Below are 20051 nucleotides of genomic sequence, written 5' to 3'. Positions count from 1 at the left end.
TCTTCACAGTTAGTTTATTTTGTTGCAATCAGCCAAATTGGCTACAAAGAATAAATAGAGGGCAGCAATTTGAATAGCCCAATATTAGATGTCTGCGGTCTGCTTCATTGCCCCGACTCAATATTAAAACAAAAACTAGACTTAAGATCAAGTATCTATCCATTTAAATAAAAAATTAGTGCAGGTCAACTATTTCCATCTTCGGACAAAAAAAGAAAAAGATGTTAAATATTCCCATAGATACCTCCACTTCAAATTATAAAATGTACAAAAATGGTGTAATATCTTACAGTAACAAAACACAAATGGGTTAAGTACTTCAGTCTGTTCCAAAATACTTCTGCCCAAAATGTGTAGGTGCAACTGGATGAACCTCTGTTGTTAAAATTGTGATATCTGGAAATTCCTGGATTATTGATTTGGCACCTTAAAAAAAAAAGAAAACTGTAAATTATACATGTAGCTACATTGATTTTCCGCTTCTGGAATGTGCCCTTTTTATCCAATTATTACAAGCTTTAATCATCAGTTGACTTTTTTTTTCTCCTTTCCCAGTATTTTGTGAATTCAGGAGTTGTATTCTTTTTGGACATAAGAGTTAATTTCGATTATGTCAGCTTACATGTGATAATTTCTGCAGCTGTCAATAAGAAATTCTACAATACAGAAATGACGCCCTCTAGAATATTCTTATTTGCATAAGAAAAAACTCAGATGCGTCCTGATAGACATCAAACATATACCCACAAATTTTCTTTCATTTAATCTGGCTTTTCTAACATGAAAGGATTTCACTACATAGGAATGCTGAAAATCTTTTCAAATGTTTATGGATTATGTTCGTAATTGCTCATTCCATCTCAATTTGTATCTACAATATTTTGAAGATGACCACATCAGTGGCTTTTCTAAGGTACACCAAAGGCGGTCTGTGTTTCAAAATCTTGCAGCAGAAGGGTTAAGATTCCGTCTCTCGGTGTAACAGATTGCTTTATCACGTTCTGGGTAGTAGTTTTACATATTTGTTTAGTCGTAGATCTATGCTGAAACGTTCTGTCTTCACTTTTTAAAGAAATCAACTACACGGTTGCATATATCCTGTCATTAATTTCTCTTGTTCATTTCCAGCATGTGTAGGGGTCTCCTTATATGACAAGAGAGCTAAACTCTTTCTCGCAAATACCCTTAGTTTGTGACTTGATACTAGTTTGCCTGAACTTACCATGGGGGGTAGAGAATAGACTCAGTAGGATTATAACATTGGGCTGAACCCCGTGTTCTATAAGAACCTTTACGGCCTCGATCACAGTGTTGCCGGTGCCTGATAAATGGGTGGGGGAGGAGGAGGAGGAGAAAGAGAGAGGGAAGAAAGAGGTGAATTATGCAACTGTCTTTTCAAATGTGGTGCGTGTCAGAGTCATCTTTCCTTTCAGTATGATTACAACTGGAGTTGGTGTCTCATTGTGGCACAATCTATTCCCAATTCTTTTTAAGAAACTTCTACAAAGTATTTGGCTAAGCAGAATAGTTTGGAACTTGGAAAGAAATAGCCAATTACTAAGTATTTCATGAAGATTTAAAAATCTGTGGAATTCTACATAGTCATGCCATTACTTAAATTACATTAGCAAACTCCCATTATTCATTTTATATTATTAGATGCCTCTTACTCAATATGTGCAGCCTAGGATCAATGTTTTACCAGCTCAATTAGATCAATGAATAGACCTTCCAGCAAAGCATGAAACTTGCATATTTTGCGGCTCACGAGCTTTTCCTCACTGACATATCTACGTCCCAACTGAGCAGTCTGCAGCTCACACAGCTTGTAATACCGCCTTTAAAACACTCACTCAGAATGGGGTACATGAGGAGGACTTTTCTTCTGTAGATGTCTGGTGGAAATTTTGCATAGTATACTTTGGCTCTCTGGGTCTCCTCGTCGCTCTGGATCAGGATCTTCCCTATCCGTATAGATCTGCAGCAATCGCGCAATCCTTGTTCCATTGCCTCCCCTTCGTTGGGAGAGGAAAATAGGAAAGCGTTAGGCAGCCAAGAAGGGCAAGGAGATTATTAGCTTTCAAACTGGAATTTGTACTCTCTTCCTTGTAATTCTATGCTATTTTCCTAAATATGATCGTTCTGTGCATTATTTTTCCAATCTGCATTCTGGCTTTATCGATGATGTGATGCATGATTAATAATAAGAAATACTAACAAGCACACAAGAAAAGTTTAAGTGACCTACCACTTCTCATAATGCTGACTCCACAGTTTCCCTTTTCAAATTTCACTCCTTCATATTTGTACCCTGTTGAAAAGACATAAGTATTCTTTATATTCTTATAAAGAATTCTTTATTCTTATAAGAATAAAGAAGTTTCTCCAGGAGTTAGTATTCTTCACGTTATTCAATTAGTAAACCTAATAACTTCATTTCCCAGACAGCTTTTACTGCAATGACACATTTAAATAAGAAAACACAAGGTCCTGTAAATTTGGAACTAACCAGTCACAGAAAGGAGAATACTGCAATGGTTTACCTTCAGTGACAAGAAATAAAATTTAACTTAAGATGCACTTTCATTGCAAAAGTTTACAGATGTTTCTTTTTAAGTGTTGAAATCTCATTACCATCTGTAGTCAATTAATAAATTTCCCTCCTAAAGTTTAGTCCATACTTTTTTGGGGATACACACAAGGAAAGAAAAACTCGCTGAGTTGCTGTTGTTGAATAATTAGTTGTGTACGTCTTGCACATTCTGACTCCAAGTCAGAAAGAATCCAGTCACATCTGTAAAGTAGTACCAAATTAACTACGGCATGGAAGCTCCCTGACTTGTTTCCTAAAGCCTTTCCCAGCTTTTCCAGGTGGTTTGCTTTGCAAAACTGTAGCCTGCATGTAGGAACAAATCAGGTCAGGAAAGCTATTTTAGGCTAACGCATTGAGCAAAATTCCAGGCAAAATTAAGGGAACAACTCTATTTATTATCAGACTATTTATTTACAGACTCTACAGACAACTCTATTTATTTAGAGACTATTGTTCCAGTCATATACTGTAGACTCTGGCTAGATAACGCAGCTGGTTCAGCCATTTCTGCCAGAATGAAAAGCCAACTGATTGAATGCAACAGTGCTTCTTGCTTAGAAATAGAGTTTATGATTTTGAACATCTGAAGCTAATTAATACCTGGCCACAGCAGGAACAAACAAACAAACAAAAAACACATAGCCAATTTGAACCTGTCCACATCTGTATGAGAAACATCTCTAGGAACCCCCAGGCTTGTATACCAGGCTGAGAAGTCAAAATACTATTAGAGACATGGGTAATTGCAAAGCTACATGGTTTCCCAGAAAATTACTCAGATGTCATTGAGGAATCTCCAGGAAAAGTGCTCTGCTTAAAAGGTGTTTTATTTTCACCTTTACCTTTAAAGGTGCTTTAGACTCCCGTTAACAAGATATAAAATAAGAAACACAAACTTACTGCCAGCTGATTCTACTTGGATCTAATCTATGAATCAGCTCTTGCTTACATAAAAGCTCTCAAAGAAACTATATTAGAAGGACATATTGATACAAAATAAGTGAATGCATCATCTCCTTGCTAGTTAATTATAGTTGCAATATTTCTCAGACCCACTTGAATAAAATCCAGGGTCAGAGGCACAGTACTGCAAAGTTCCAATCAGCTGGCAACACAGCATCTCTCAGTAACGGGATCACCATTATAATCAGTGCACATTGTTCTGGGTCTGACCCCTTTTGTCGTCGTTGAAAAATACAATAGCAGAGACTGGAGAGGAAGGGATTACAAGAGTATGTATTTACATCAGAATGTTATTTAGTCTTTATAAATTTAAGGCAATTCACAAATGTGATCTCTTTAGAAATCTACTAGTCCTACATAAATTTTGCTGTTCTTTGATGCCTGGGACAACAAAAATCAGACAAGGACAGCAATATCTTGAGAATGTTATTTAACATTGCTGCCAGAAAGTATTCCATGTTTTGTTTAATAATTTATTTATGTTAACCGTAAGATCATCTTATCAATCTATTTTTTTAGCCTTGTGCTTGGTTAGCAACAGTAATTGGCACCAGGAACTCCATTGCTAAATGACATGGTCATAACGCACAACAGCACATGACTGCATCCACTTCTGATGGCGATTCCAGTCATTAGGTGGTTTAAGCGTGATGCCACGTGATCGCCATTGGATGCCACTTGATCGCCATTTGCAACCTTCTGCCAGCTTTGCCACTGACTGCTGGTCTGAAACCTGTAGTGAGGATTGTAAATGGTGATCACGTGACTGTAAGATGCTGCAAAAGTCTGCCAGTTGCCAAGCACCTGAACTGCAATCCTGGGATTGTGGGAACTCTGCAATGGCCACAACTTCAAGGACCAGACACGTCTCCTCATTCAGCACCATTGGAACAAGCTGTTATTAACCAAGGACTACCTTTTACCTGTTGGAGTGGTCACTGTGCATTCTGTGTATGGTAGCCGGTTTAATCCTTCCTCAACCACGAGTCTGATCTGCAAGAGGCAAAATTCACTTAATCACAGCGAAACCAAAGTTTCAGTAAAAGCATTTCTCACTTTTACAGTAAGCAGAATTTGTTTCCTCTTCAGTCTAAAATAAGCTCACAGGGAAGCCTCCACCATTTGTTTAATGTCCATTACACAAGCCTCAGGAAAGGGGCTTTATGGCCATTAAGCATTTCCAATCATCGGCAAATGTTGCCGTCACCCCGCAGTCGCAGTCATGTCGCCGCATCCTGGGCATTGCGCAACTGACTCGCATTTATGCCACATGATTACAGGAGCTGTTTCTATTGAAGCCGATCTCTTCTAGGCCCCTGGCCTTGATGGTTTTAACTCACGAACATTAAGCCCAAAGCTCTTAAAACTATAACTAAAACTATAACTGAGCTTACGAGGTATTATTATTATTATTATTATTATTATTATTATTATTATTATTATTATTATTATTTATTGGATTTATATACCGCCCTTCTCCCGAAGGACTCGGGGCGGTGTACAGGGCAGTTAAAACACAATATACAATATACGCTATACAAAGTTAAAAATAAATTAAATTAGCCCTAATAATAAAACACATTCTAAAAGTATAAAATTTAAAATCCCACTCCCTCAGTCCAGGCCAGCAAGCTCAAATAACCAAGTTTTCAGGTTGTGGCGAAAGGAGCGAAGGTGCTCAAGGGGGAGTTGGTTCCAGAGGGCAGGCGCTCCCACAGCATTCCTTGACCGAGGGCACCCTGAGGAGGCCCTCTCTGTGGGAGCACACAGGGCGGGGGATGGGAAGTTGACACCGGCAGAAGGTGCTCCCGTAAATAATCCAGTCTGGCCCTTTGCAAAGTAAAAGAAGGAAAAAGGGCTAAATTTTTGATTTGGGGACTGAGGGTGGTTCACACAGCTGTGGGAAAGTGAGGACAGCTCTTCCCTCCCCCCCTTTCTTCTTTTACCAGGAAGGCAGCTGCAGTCCTCCAGCCCCAAGCAGGAAAATGGGGAAAGGGCATTTTAAGACACTGCAGCTGAGTGGCTGCCTTTAGCTTTTTCTTCTTGCTGAAGCGTCAGGCTGAGTCATTTGGCGCAGGGCAGGGCAGTGAGGGCAGCTGGGCTGGAGCTTCCCAGGCATTTGAGGCTTGGGGGGGGGGAAGGGGCTGCTTCCCACTCTTGGTGTCTCCTGGCCTCTGGAACCAGCTGTGGAGCAGCTGCTTTGTGCCCTGCAGTGGTTGAACGAACGGTCACAAGTTGAGGTCTAACTGCATAGGACAGCCACAATGGTGAATAAATAGAGAATATCTTGGAGGATTCGCTCCACATTTATTGGCATTGCTGCTGAACCAATAAAAACAACAGCATTTATTTATTTAACTCTGATTCTAGAATTTTTCAAAAGGCAATAAAACAAGATTTCCAAAAGACAGGTTTGATTGATGACTTAGCACGTTCAATTATATTCATAGAGGAACCATCTCCATCAATCAACCAGTGCTATTTATCAAATGGAGAAAAATATATAGATTCCAGGTGAATAGGTATTTCCAAGAAAACTGGCATTGAAAAATACAACAACTGTCCAATACTTTAAGGCTGGTTATATTAAGTAAAAACACCAATTGATTCAGAATCCGTTATGTATTCTTGCATATATATTCTAAAGATTTATGTTTAAATTATGTGTAAATATTTTACTTGTAAAACAAGCAAATATATCTTGCCGGTGGGAAAATAAAATTCTATTTTAAAACATAGTATTTAACTTTGGATTCAAATTTTACATTAAGAAATCTCACTGAACTTTGATGGAATTACAATATAAGAACAAGGAGCGAGGTTGCTCATGTGTTTAGGACCTCAGGTGGGAGGTTAGCAAGTCCACGTTTGAGACCTGAATGCTGCTGCATGGCGGGGTGAGTTTCCCATCATTTGCTCCAGCTCCTTGATGGGGACATTAAAGCAGCCCCTAAGGGTGTCTCCCTGGCAACAGTGATGTCACCAGCTAATTATTTCAATCCAGAAGCACCCTAAATCAGAGGTCCCCCAACTTTTGGGTACCAGGGACCTGTTCTGTGGAGAAAGGTTTTTCCGCGGACCAGAGGGCGAGTGGTTGTGTGTGCTGCCTGCATCCCATGGGTGGGGCTTTGCTTATTTGTGCGGACCTGTTGCTGGCATGCCGCGGTCCAGTACCAGTCCACGGACCAGGGTTTGGGGACCCCTGCCCTAAACCACGCCTGACATAAATGGGGAATGGGACAATGTGAAAACAACATAATAATGTAACTACACCATTAATGTTAATGACTGATTTTTAAATGTAAGTTTAAAGATGGAGTCATGCTAATAATACCTTCATTACTGAGCACAACATAGTGCATGAAAAATATGGCTTACCAAGCGATCAGCAGAAAATACGAAGTCACCTCTACTGGCTGTCCTGAACAAAAAGCAGTAAAAAATCAGTTTTATTAGGGATTCAACTTAGGTATGAATCACTTTTGTTAGTTATCCCAGAATATTTAATATAATTAAAGTGTGACATTGGCAACGTGCACATTTTTTATTTATTCTATGAAAGAATGTCTAGACTTTACATTTAAATCTGATATCACCAAGGCCCTTCAACATTAAACATCATAGCAGCTGCCAATACTGACAGAGAAAAACTCCATTAAAAAGATTCACTGAAGTCAGCCTGCTCTGGAATCTGGTACTTTTTATTTAATTCTTCGGGCGACAATAAGGAGACAGGATTATCTGTAAGTATGTGAACAAAACTACATTTATTTTAAACCCCCCCCCCCAAAAAAAAACTCAAAAATGAGCAGCATGGTAAGTTTAATAAAGAAAACAAAATGGATTTTGCATTTTTCAAAACTCAGTAACATTCCATACCTCTGCATTTTATTAAAATTAGCTTCTTTTAGTGCTTCTAGTCAGACTTAAAGAATCTGACAAAAATATGTGATCATTTATCTTTTTGAAGCCTTTATTCATTATTTTAAGATATTAAAAAAGTTTGCAACAAACAAGCTACTGTGGGGCATTCTCAAATAGCAACTCACCTTACATGTTACCAGTTGTACATGCATAGAACAGAACAGAACATAAACAGAATCAAGTAGAACAGAACAGAATTCTTTACTGGTCAAATGTGATTGGACACACAAGGAATTTGTCTCCAGTGCATAAGCTCTCAGTGTACATACAAGCAACACGTGATAAATCATGATCATAATCATAAAATACAATCATCATAAATCATAATACAACACCCTGTGATAGTCATAGAATACTAAATAAGCAAACAACATAAATCATAATAGGTACTAAATAAAAACAATCAATATAAATCATAAGATACAAACAACAAAGTTGCAATCATAAGAAGCTAAGGAAATAGGTGATAGGAGAGATGAGAATGATAGTAGTAATAGAGCCCAACTATGTGGTTTGGATGTCCTATAGCTAATCTGGTTCCCTGAGGAAGAGGCAGCTACCTTGTATTACATCCTCATAACTCCACAGATTTTAAAGCCTTGTTAACATTCTCAAGCTCCGATGGAATTGCGACTGTAGGTGGCAATAGCGGCAAGCTGAGACAGAATATATGTTCCCTCATTTCGAATACAATCTACATTCACAAAGGAGATCTATTACGCCTTCCTTTGCATATATAGGTTTTAAAAAATGGGGGGGGGGGGAAAGAGAGCAGAAGCTGGGAACTGGGTTGGGAAAAAGCCAATAAGTAACATTTGTTCTCCCCAGTTTCTGATTATATTTTGGAATCTCCAGGAATCTGAAGAAAAGCCAGGTAATTTAAAACGGATAACAGTAGTTTATTTCTGTAGTCATAGGTAAAAATAATTACTGATAGTAGGATTCCATATTACAGTGTTGATTTTTTTTTATTGTGTGGTGCTGAGTTTTTCCATTTCTCTTCTAATTATAAATCTGAACTTTATGTCCAACATACATCAAACTCATACAAGGTGTACAGGGTTATTATATTAAAATATATTTTTTCTGGGATAATTTGATTCCTGTTTCAAATGCCTTAGTAGAAAATTTGCAGTTGACCAGTGCTCTTCAAGGTAGGTCAGACTTGAATACCAAAGTCATGTAGACTAAAACTACTTTTATTATATTTATTTATTTATTTTATTTATTTATTTAGATTTATATACCGCCCTTTCCCGAAGGACTCAGGGCGGTTTACAGGGCATTTAAAAGAAAGTCAATACAAACGTTAAAACAAATGTAAAAAGATTAAATATAGGGTTACAGCAGGTGTTCAAATGTGGCCCTTTTATGACATCAACTCCCAGAATTCCTGAGCCAGCCATGCCCCTGGGTTACAGTAATAGACTCTTGCAACTCTGAATGCACCTCTCCCTTCCGCGCCTTTACCGTCCAAGGCGCTTTCTCAAATTCCATTCCTGCTTTGGACTCTTATTTGACCATTGCCTTGGTTGCAACTCTTCCTCCTCTCCCTCAAGGCTATTCCCACAGCCCATTACAAGCATCATCTTGTGATCTGTCCAGACCATCACATTATCTATTTTGTAGTTTCTCTTTATTCACCCTGACTGCTTGCATTTAACTATGTAAGTAGGGATTTATGCATTTTAGAAGTATGATTTTGCTCATGACTTGTGAAATTGGTTTATTTCCCAAGGAAGAGTTAAATTCTCTACTCACTGCCAGTTTGCATTACAGCCTTTTTCATTAGTACTTTTTAATTGCCAACTGGCTGTGAAAGCCAGATCTTCCACCTGTATCAGGATAAGGATAAGGATGTCAGGAGAAGCACTGCTAGGTGGTATTAACCGACCCCCAGCAGGAGCCAGAACAAGGAGTGAATATTCAGAGGGCTTCCAAAGGAGGTTTGAGACCACCAACAAGCCACTCCACAGGCTGAGCCAATCTGCTACATACAGAATCTAACTAAATCATTCTGCTGCCAGGACAATTCAGTAGTAAAATACCCTCTTAAGTTCCCCCCTCTATCAAAATCAGTTATAAAGAGTTGGAACATTCTCTGGAAGGCCAGGAATTATAGTGGGAGAAAAATCTCATTGCACAATTATTCTGTCTCATTATTCTAAGCTTTTCCCCCCCTTTTCAGCAGCATAGTGGGAGCAGAAATTAGAATTACCAAGGATTGCTTCTAGAAAATCTAGAGATTACAGGTCTCTAGGAATGAGATGCTTTTGAGGTAAGTCAAGGATGGCTTTCAAGATAAGGAGCCTTATTTAGTACATCAAAAACTTCTAACAAAGGCTAACAATCAGATATATAACAGCTTAAAGGCTGAAATTCTTTTCCCTGGTCTTTTGTAACATTGTTTCAAGCCTGCTTCTTATGCTGGGCAGTTGGTAACATCTGACATATGCTTACAAAATGATGCTATCTGTCAAGAGTTGTGGAAATCAAGAGATCCAGACAGCTCAAATGACTATGAAGATTTGTTGCAAACTTAAGCTCTCTATAAGAATCTGACCAACTAAGGTTGAGGGAAATTAGTGGTAGATAAGAAAGGCATTCAAGGTGGACTGGATTTAGATCTCTTGTGGGGGTGCAGGGATTCATGGCTTATGACATGTTTGACCCCTGCCTCGGGCTCAGCCTGATCATCTCCTACACCAGGGGTAGGCAACCTCGGCTCTTTTATGGCTCGTGGACTTCAACCCCCAGAATTCCTGAGTCAGCTATGCTATGCTGACTCAGGAATTCTGGGAGTTGAAGTCCATGAGCCATAAAAGAGCCGAGGTTGCCTACCCATGTCTTACACTATCTGGTCCTGGATTCCTTGCTTCCTGCTCCAGACTCCCCCACCAGCTTACCAGCTATTCTCCATGAAGAGGGCAATCAGATCAGTTGAAATGGACATTATAATAACAAACAATTGTAATATAGGTTCTGACAGATCTAAAGCTTAAATCTGATTCATTTTTTTTAAAAAGCAAAGAGTTTGCAACTGAAGTAAACAGAATTTTTTTAAAAGTGCTAAGTAACCTAAAACAATTATTGGCAGAAGAGAAACATAGAGTCCCCCTCCCCCATGTTTGTGTTCAGTTAGTTAATTATGGATTTCACTAATAGATACATACTGTTCTGAGCTGCTTCTATGGAAACCAGCTCCCAAAATCAGCGGCCCCAAGTCTCCTTTTTTTATTGTAAACTGCTAGTCTTACCATTAGCCTTGAAATCACACAGACCAACCTCTGCCCAAATATTTCACGAAATTTATTTCCGTCGCAAAGGTCAACATACTGATGTAAATAAGAAACACCAATATTTATTTATTTATTGAACATACTTATATGGCTGCCCATCTACCAAAAGCACTTTGGGTATTGGGACAGTTAAAAATGAAACAGACACACAATCCAAAGCGTAAGTGGAGGTGATCCTCATGAGCAAATGCACCTCACCCATATCAGATCTCCAAGGCCTGGGAGAATAACCAGGTCTTCACAGCCCTGTGAAGGTTGCCCGTATCTCAAGGAGGACATTTGATCTATACATACAAGACAGGTGCCATGAAAAAGGAGGCAGTTTTACGAGGACCCACCAAGTGACATTGCCTCAGTGTCAGGCAGAAATATTTGGAGAGGCAGTCCCACGTGTAACTTGGCCCCATCTCATGTAGAGCTTGAAAAATGACAACCAGGACCTTGACCTATCACCTTCTCAATGACCTTTGTCAGAAAGGCAAGTTTAGAGTCTAAACGAACATTATTTAGTACTGCTACCGTAGTTCCAAGGATGGCCTCCCACAGAAACATCCAGTTGGTGTTGCTGCTGATATGGCACTTGTCTACTGGTCCTTAGCTGGCTTCCTCCCAGCCCCTATAACAGGGGCAGGCAACCTCGGCTCTTTTATGACTCATGGACTTCAACTCTCAGAATTCCTGAGCCAGAAGTCCATGAGTCATAAAAGAGCCGAGGTTGCCTACCCCTGCCCTATAACAACCGTCGAAAAACATGCATTCAGCAGTGTTGCTGCACTGCTGATGGTTCTCTACAGGTGCTGTGTCACTGTCACTCCAGACCATCAAACCTCCACTGGCCGCCTGACATGCTCCAGCTGCCTAGCTGGGATGCTCTCTGCTCATCCCTAGGATTGCCATCACCCATTTTGGTGCCACATCGGGATAAAAAGCTAAGGGAACGTTCCATAGTAGCCCTGCGGACCGACCGGCTCTAGATCATGAATTTCCTCACCTACTATCTGAAAAAACTTTCTGTGGCATACTAAAATCCTCTAACACCCAACGACAAAGAGGAGATGTCTGACTGGGAAAAAAATATTTTAATGACCAAAACTGTAGTATATTGGTTAAAAGGTTGGATCAGAACCCAGAGTATACAGGTTCAGGACCAGTAGCAGTTATGACATTGTGTGACATTGAGCTACTCATTTCTCCCGGTCTAACTATTTTGCAAGGTGGTCTTTGCAGGAATAAAATGAAGAAAGAATTGGAATGAAAGATAGGATATAAATCTAACAAAACAATTCACTGAAGAATTCTGGAGTGGTGCATCCTGAATTAACAGCCTATTTAGCTAAAAGTACCAAGTGTGCAAAACCAATACAATCTCTGCTCTTTTGTGCACATTACCAAATGAAGAGTTGAAATCACTGCATATGGTTAACACACTTCAAAAGGCTTGCTCCATTTCACATGTAAGCTTCCATATTTTTGTCAGGGATTCAATTTTTTTATACTTCTTTTGGGGTATTTAGCACTAGTTGTTGTTTTTCTTTAAATAACACAGATATAACTTTTCTCTAAATTCACATTTCCTAAATTTAATATGTATTTCTAGGGGATGATTTAGATTACTTGAACATGAAGCAAGAAAATTATATTTCTCTCTCCTTCTGTACCAACTGCAACTGCTTTGAAGAAACCCAAACATAGAAAAACAACAACAACTCCAAATTGTTTGTATCATATCTACTTGCTTCTGTGGTTACCAATAATTACAGATACAGTTCCTTGGCAAACTAACTTGTCCATTATAACTAATCTTTATCTGCAAAATGCAGTAATAAGAAAACAGTAGTGTATTTTACGATAAGCATTCAGTTTATGCAGATTTACAGGTAAAAAAGGCCTAGCAAGGTTCAATGAGATTTATTTATTGGATTCATATCTTACCTTTTCATCTGAGAAATATATTCAAGGCAAGGAGCAGAAAGCAAAATATACAAACAAATTAAGCTCATAGTTGTAAGTACTGGACATGGAATTTAAAAGACGAATTCACCCAAAATGTTGCATTGAAGAAATGAGTATTGAAATCCTTTGTATGAGTCTCTGCAAATGAGGGCATACCCTATTCTACAGTATTTATTTCAGGTGGGGGGGGGAGCAATAATTCTGGAACATTATTAGCATTTAATGTAGCACAAATGAAATATACTATTATAAATACCTTGAGGGTAAAATATTAATCTTCTGTCAAAACAAATATTTGAGAACATTTGGTACACCAAAAAGCCTCCTCATTCCTACAGGATATTTGCAGATGTTCTGCTCCTGCTTACATACAGTATTCCTTATCAGCTTGACAACACATCTGCATGGATTCTTTCCTACACCAGTTTCTTTCTCCTCTTTCCTATTATCCAGAACATACATTTCTCTAATGACGCAACACAAAGACAGTAACAGAGTGAACTTAAAAATGCCATTGGTGAGAGAGAACTTTCCATATTAAAGATTTCACACTTTCCATCGCTGCTTTCTGCACTGTCTTGAGAGTTATAAATTAATGACTCCTTCAGCACATTAATTGTACAACATATTCTAGATATTTAAAACTATGTTTCAATACCAATAGGAAATAATTTGAGTGAGACATTTTTATAACAGGAATACACTGCTCCTGACACGGTGGGTCACTGCTGAGTGCAGCAATAACAAATGTATGAAGTCAGCGAAAGCAAGCAATAATTCTACTTGCCCTGGAGCATGCAACTAATCAGGAGGCTGCCGCGTACAATTTGTACATGAAGAAAAGCTCTCTTCGCAGAGTCCGTTTCAATTGGAAAGGGTGACATTTTCGTCAAATTGAACTCAACTGTTGGTGACATTATGGACACGGCCATGTTATTTTTTGGCAGCAGTACAGAAGGGGCTTGCCGCTGCCTTCACAAACTGGGACCCACGTTGGCTGCTTGGCTGACAAACCCAGACACGGTCAGCCAGGTGCTGCCACCCACAGAGCCTTATTCCAAAGCAGAGAGTCAGAGCAGGGGAGTTTGGAAGTAGGTGCTGCAATAGCTTTAGAAAAAGGAATAGCTGTGGGCACAACTCCCAAAGCCACTAAAATAAATCAGGTCGGTGTTCTTTACAAAGATGAACACATCCACAGACTATATTAGGAAAAAAATATCCCTGGCCAAGTGAAGCTGGAGGCTGACCCCTGTGGAATGTCTGCCCCCAGCCATGAAAGCTCATGAGGTGTCTTAGCCCAAGAATGGAATCTTACAAGCTGACTAAACAGCCACCATTTCATCAGGAAAAGAGGAAAAACAGGAGAAAACAATTGCTTCTGATAAGAGACCCAATGTAGTTGGCTGTCCCAACAGGTCAGCAGGAATAGATAGTCCTTGACGTATGACTGGCCACTTAGCAACTGTTTGAAATTATGATGGATCTCACCAGGGACGCTTATAATCTGGATCCCAAGTTCTGCCCTCTGCCTGTGGTCACATAAGCATATTTTGGGCACTCAGCAAGCAGTCTGTCTTTACAACTATTTGCAGCATCTGGCAACTGCAATTTGAGGCTTTTGCTGGAAGTTGGCATTTATTTCTGGTTTTCGGCAAGAAACACTCATTGGAGACAATAGATTTGTATAACAACTGCCACAAAAAAGTTGTAAAAACAGGCATGGCCATATGTTGACCACGTTCACAAACAGCAGAATTTACAACTGTAATTTTGGGTTCAATTCTAAGTTAAGGGTTACCTGTAGTAACCTTTACATGAAGTATTCCCCTGCCCCCTCGATGTTACAGCAAATACCTATTTCTTAAATTCATTGCAGAACTTGCTTTTATCCATCTCTCCCCACTTTCTTTTACATTCTTTTAGAATGTAGACAGAAGCGAAGTCTTTGCAAATGCCCTGGAAGCCTTATAAACAATAAAACTCAAAATGCTTTGAATTAAAAAAGCTAATGCTTCCATTACACAGGAAGTACATAATTACACATTATGAGATTAACACTGAAATAAATCAGTGAACTATTATAAGGTAGGAAGCAAGGACATTTGTGGTGTAACCTTTATGGTTTTTCAAATCTTTAATAGTAAAATGGATTTATTTTCATAGCATTTCACTGAAGACATATGAGATTATTTGAAGCAATAAGCTGTTATTTGTCCTTACAGATGTGAGTTCATTGTAGATCTCATACTTAAAATTTTCTCATAGGTCCTGAAACGTTCTGTTTCATCGTTGTTCAGGAGCAAGTGATGATCTCATTTCAAAGCTTTTACTGTATCCTACATGTGTGCTTTCATTTTTATATTTCTGTACTGTTTATCATTATCACATGTTATTTTGACTGAAAGATACCACCAGTGTAAGAAATGGGTAGAAACTCCTCACCTACATAAAGGAATAGAAACAAGCCACTGATCCTAATGTAATTCTTTCCCAAATACACTTCAGATCTGAGCCAGCAAATATTTTTCTGTACGTTGGAAAAATCAGCTTTGGCAATCTTAATCATGTTTTGCTGAATGCTGTGAATATGACCCTAAACAATTAAGAACTAGAAACAACATTACTGTAACCTTGAAGTCAAATCCAAATTTGTAGCACAGTTCTTTTAGGACTGATGTCATACAGTGTCAAAAATGACTTCTCCCTGTTAAGCATACCTAATTCCACCATTCATCGTATGATTTAGCCTCTAGACCACTTATCATTTTTGTTGCTCTTCACTGCACTCTTTCTAGAATCTCAGAATCTTTTCTGTATCGTAGGAACCAGAACTGGACACAGTATTCCAAGTGTGTCCTCACTGGTGCAGTATAGAAGTTCTATTCTGTTCTGTTTTATTCCTTACTTTTCTCACCACTGAACTGCATTTTGTTGGATAGGGACCAGTGTTGAAGTCTGTCAAGATCCCTGTATCCTGAGTCTATTTTCTAAACTGTTGGTTATTCCGCCCAACTTGTTGTCATTGGCAAATTTGATAAGTTCCCCTTTTATCCCCTCATCTAGACGATTTATGAAGTACTGGGCCCTAGACAGAACCTTGAGTACCCCACTGCATGCTTCCCTCCATGTAGATATAGTTCTATTAAGGAGTACAGTTTTAAGTATTAAGGAGTACAGTCGGTCAGCCAACTGTGAAGCCATCTGGTGGTGGTGCTCTCTATCCCAATTTTTTCTATCTTTCCCAAAAATAGGCGTGATTGACTTATCAAATGCCTTACTGAAATGCAAGTAAGCTAATATCCACAGTATTTCCCCGATCCACTAATTTAGTTATTTTATCAAAGAAGGTAACAAGGTCTGTTTGGCAAGTTTTGTTTTCTTTAAACTAGCCCCTGTTGGCTTCTAGTGATCGCTTTATTCATTTCTTGATACTCACAAATCTGCAGCTTGATTTTCTTTTCAAGGAAGAAATGGACATTTAAACAATAAAATCCACATTTCAGGAATTAAGCAAATTCAAGTAAGGTCACCCTATATATTAAAAATATGTCCTTAAGTTTTAATGTTCATTTCTACTGAAAAGATTTTATTTTATAAAGCAGAAATTATTGATTTATTTGGGGTAGGTGTCGCACTAGAAAATTTCCTAGTCCCCCTCCAAGCTAAGAAAAAAAATAAGGAAACTAATTTTCAACTTTCATTGCCTTATCCTTTCTGCTGTCCTTGATTTTTAAATATATACATTTAGAAAAATATTTGAGACAATTTGCAATCTCATCTAGATTAGAACATATTTCCATCTTTTACCAGAGCAGGACTAAATGAGAACATGTAGAACTGCTGCATAAGCTAGGATATATTTCCCAAATCAGCTTAATAAAAAGGAAACATTAGCTTAAAGTAAGATCCATTTTACTGGTTCAATAATTCTAGAACAAAGGTGCATATAAGACAGTACCAATGTCTATAATATCTACATCCACTTTGATTCGTTTGTTAAAAATAGTTAAGATCAATGAAAACCATGCAATCCCACCATTTACATAATATAGTATATTTAAAAGCCACAATACCACTGGAAGATTTCAACAAATTGTGAAGCAATGTAATTATCACATCAATTTATTTTATTTTTATTTTAATTCCATTTATATCCCGCCCTTCTCCGAAGACTCAGGGCGGTTTACAAGCTTAGCAGTTTATATATAATTAAAATATAATTATAAAACCAAAATTGGAATAGGTAAGAGTAAGCAGCAAAATTCTAACACTGAGATCCTCAGCTTACATTAGCTATTTATAAAGTTAGTTATTGTTGGCCCTTTGTTCAAATAAGCCCCTTTGATTTCCTTGTTACATATGAATGAGAAATAGCTTGTTTCTGAACAAGATTTGTGTCTGGCTAGAAAAAGAACAAACTTGAGAAGCTGGTTTACGTGTACCAGCAAATAATGAACCCGGATGTCTCTATCTGCTTTAACTACTAGAGCTGGCAAGAAGCCTGAGGTGAAGTCATATACTTTGCTAGTTTGTTGTTTACTTAGTGACCTACAAGCAAAATGGAAAATATATTTCGAAATTATTCTCAGAACACAAAATTTTGGCTTCATATTGCAGCTGCAGTATGGGTTCTTTTGCTTCCAACTTCCCTAATGCTATAATAACTGGGTTAATGTATTACAGTAAAATGATTTTGTTAACAATGATCACTAAGTAAATCACAGCGAGTTTTATTCTATACATTAGGTCAAAACATGTAGCTTTCTTTATAAGCACAGTGGTTGAGTTCAGTAATGCTAACTTGGGGGTGGAGTGCAAAACCTTTCTTGCATAAAGGCCACACTTAAGTCTCTCAATGGCATGAGGGCCCCCAGCCAAATGGGTGGGGCCATGAAAAAAACCCCTAAGTTTTATTAATAATAAATGCATTCAATAATAAATGCATTCAATACATTTTTCTGTCACTTTAAAAATGTGCTGACAAACTTTTGGTCTTTCTCACATTATGCAACCCTGTGCTCAGCTGCAAACTAACCCATACAGGTCTGTGCAATGTGTGAAATCCACCAGTCTCCATTAAACAAGGTTATTGCAAGAACATTCATTTCATCTCAAAAGTCTGCCTAGAGCAAAAAAACTCTTTTGCATCTACGTACAAAGGAAAATGTTTTTAATAAAAGACAGCTGGACTCATCACGTCTTACAGTACCATGACAAACCCAGATCTGAGTGCAAGCCAAGAACAGTGAGACAGCAGAGGCGGACTTGCACGGGCACACTCGCTGAACTTTGACGCAGACTTGAACTGAAAGCCCTGCCCTGAATGCCTGCCTGCCTTTCACTCCTTTGATGGTTCAAAGACATCTTCACCGAACAGAAGATGCCCTGGGCCAGGATCATCTGGTGTGGCTGGATGACTCACCCATCTCTCATGCATTTCTGATAGATATTACCTCAAGAATTATTACACAACAAGAGTGAAACTTGCCTGTATTTCAGAAGATACCGGCTGACGCATTGCCTGGCCGACATTTTTACATCAACATCCTTACCTACAAAGACCCCTCTGTGCTTATGAAGTTGGTTCTTTCTCAAAACATAAATTTTAAAAAATTGATCAATATTATTCCGCTAGTCAGCTGTAGTGCTTTATCTTAAAATTCACTTTTTTAAAGAATGTAACATTTTTGTCTAATGTTTTTTGCTTCTTTTTATATTAAAGCAATAAAAAACCCACCTCACAGGGCTGTTGTGGTAGGGGAAATAGGAGGCAGAAATAAAGGTAGTCCTCAACTTACAACAATTCATTTAGTGACTGTTCAAAGTTACAAGAGCACTGAAAAAGTGACATGTGACCATTCTTCACCTTTATGACCACTGCAGCATCCATGTGGCCAGGTGATGAAAATTCAGATTATAGGCAACTGACTCGTATATATGACGGTCGCAGTGTCCTGGGGTCCTGTGACCCACTTTTGCCACCTTCTGACAAGCAAAGTCAATGGGGAAGCCGGATTTCCTTAACAACCCATGTTGCTAACTTAACTGCAGTGAGGCAGGTAAGAATTGTGGCAAGAAAAGTCGCAAAAGGGGGCAAAACTCACTTAAGCAAACGTCCTGCTTAGCGACAGAAATTTTGGGCTCCGTTGTGGTCGTAAGTTGAGCGCTACCTGTTCTTATCAGACATGTTCACCGCCTTGGGTTGACCTCTATCGGGGGTAGGCAACCTCGGCTCTTTTATGACTCATGGACTTCAACTCCCAGAATTCCCGAGTCAGCTGACTCGGGAATTCTGGGAGTTGAAGTCCAGGAGTCATAAGAGGTGAGGTTGCCTACCCCTGCCCTATACCAGGGTTCGGCAACCTCGGCTCTTTTATGACTCCTGGACTTCAACTCCCAGAATTCCTGAGCCAGCTATGCTGGCTCAGGAATTCTGGGAGCTGAAGTCCAGGAGTCATAAAAGAGCCGAGGTTGCCTAGCCCTGCCTTATATGATGCACAGAGGCAGAATAAAGATATAACAGCCGCCCTCTCCTCCTCCTCCTCCTCCTCCTCCTCCCGGGAGACCCTCTTTAGTTGCCCCCCCAGAGGAGCCCCCGCGCCCGCATCAGGCCGCTTCTCTGCCCACGGAGCCCGGAGCGGGCGAGGCTGCCCAGCTGCCCGGCAGCCCGCTTGCTTGCCAGGCCCGCGCGGGGCTGAGCCGGGCGGGCGCTCTGCACGCGCTCAGAGGGCAGCCGGGGCGCCGCGCTTACTTGTCCCGGATGATGGTCTGCAGCTCCCGGATCTGGTCGTTCATGGGCAGCAGTTTGAGCTGGGCCGCCGCCGGCCCCGGCCAGTCGGGAAGCGTCGTCGTCGCCTCCGCCGCCTCGGCGCCCCCGTCGCCCGCGCAGCAGCCGTTCCCGCCGGCGGCGCAACGGCAGCCGCCGCCTCCGCTGCTATCCGGGCTGAGACTGTCGCCGCTGCCCGGGCCGGGTTCGGCGAAGCGCAGCTGCCGCGGCCCGCCCTCGCCGCCCGCAGGGAGCCCGGGCTCCGCCGCCGGCGACGTCCCCGCCGAGCCCACGCGCCGGTCGCGGCACGGCATCGCCTCCATGCGCCGCCGAGGCAGCCACGGCGCCCCGCCACGCGCTCCGCTTTACCTCAGCCGCGGGCCCGCGTGCCGGCCGGTGACGTGGACCAGCCCGGGCGCTCCCGTTGGCCGCCGCGCCTGCCGCTCGGCGCCACGCCGCCACTCTGCCTTCGGAGGCGGGGCCGGGGCCCGCCCACTCTTGCCCGCTAGCCGCGCGCGCGCTCTCTCTCTCTCTCTCTCTCTCTCTCTAACCC

General features: G+C 40.4%; 1 protein-coding gene across 1 annotated transcript; it reads right to left on the bottom strand.

The window, feature by feature from the left end:
• On the bottom strand, window positions 1-19836 carry UPRT (uracil phosphoribosyltransferase homolog). Its single transcript, XM_083372356.1, has 7 exons — window positions 19484-19836; window positions 6935-6977; window positions 4480-4549; window positions 2249-2311; window positions 1854-2015; window positions 1223-1321; window positions 1-426 (listed from the first exon to the last, which is right to left on the bottom strand). Exons 1-7 carry the CDS (start codon window positions 19819-19821, stop codon window positions 320-322), a joined length of 882 nt encoding a protein of 293 aa, XP_083228482.1. The 5' UTR covers window positions 19822-19836; the 3' UTR covers window positions 1-319.
• Window positions 19837-20051: the final 215 nt, after the last annotated feature.

Source organism: Vipera ursinii (genome assembly GCF_947247035.1).
Source record: "Vipera ursinii genome assembly, chromosome: 12".
Lineage (NCBI taxonomy): Eukaryota > Metazoa > Chordata > Lepidosauria > Squamata > Viperidae > Vipera > Vipera ursinii.
This window is presented reverse-complemented; position numbering and strand designations above follow the sequence as displayed.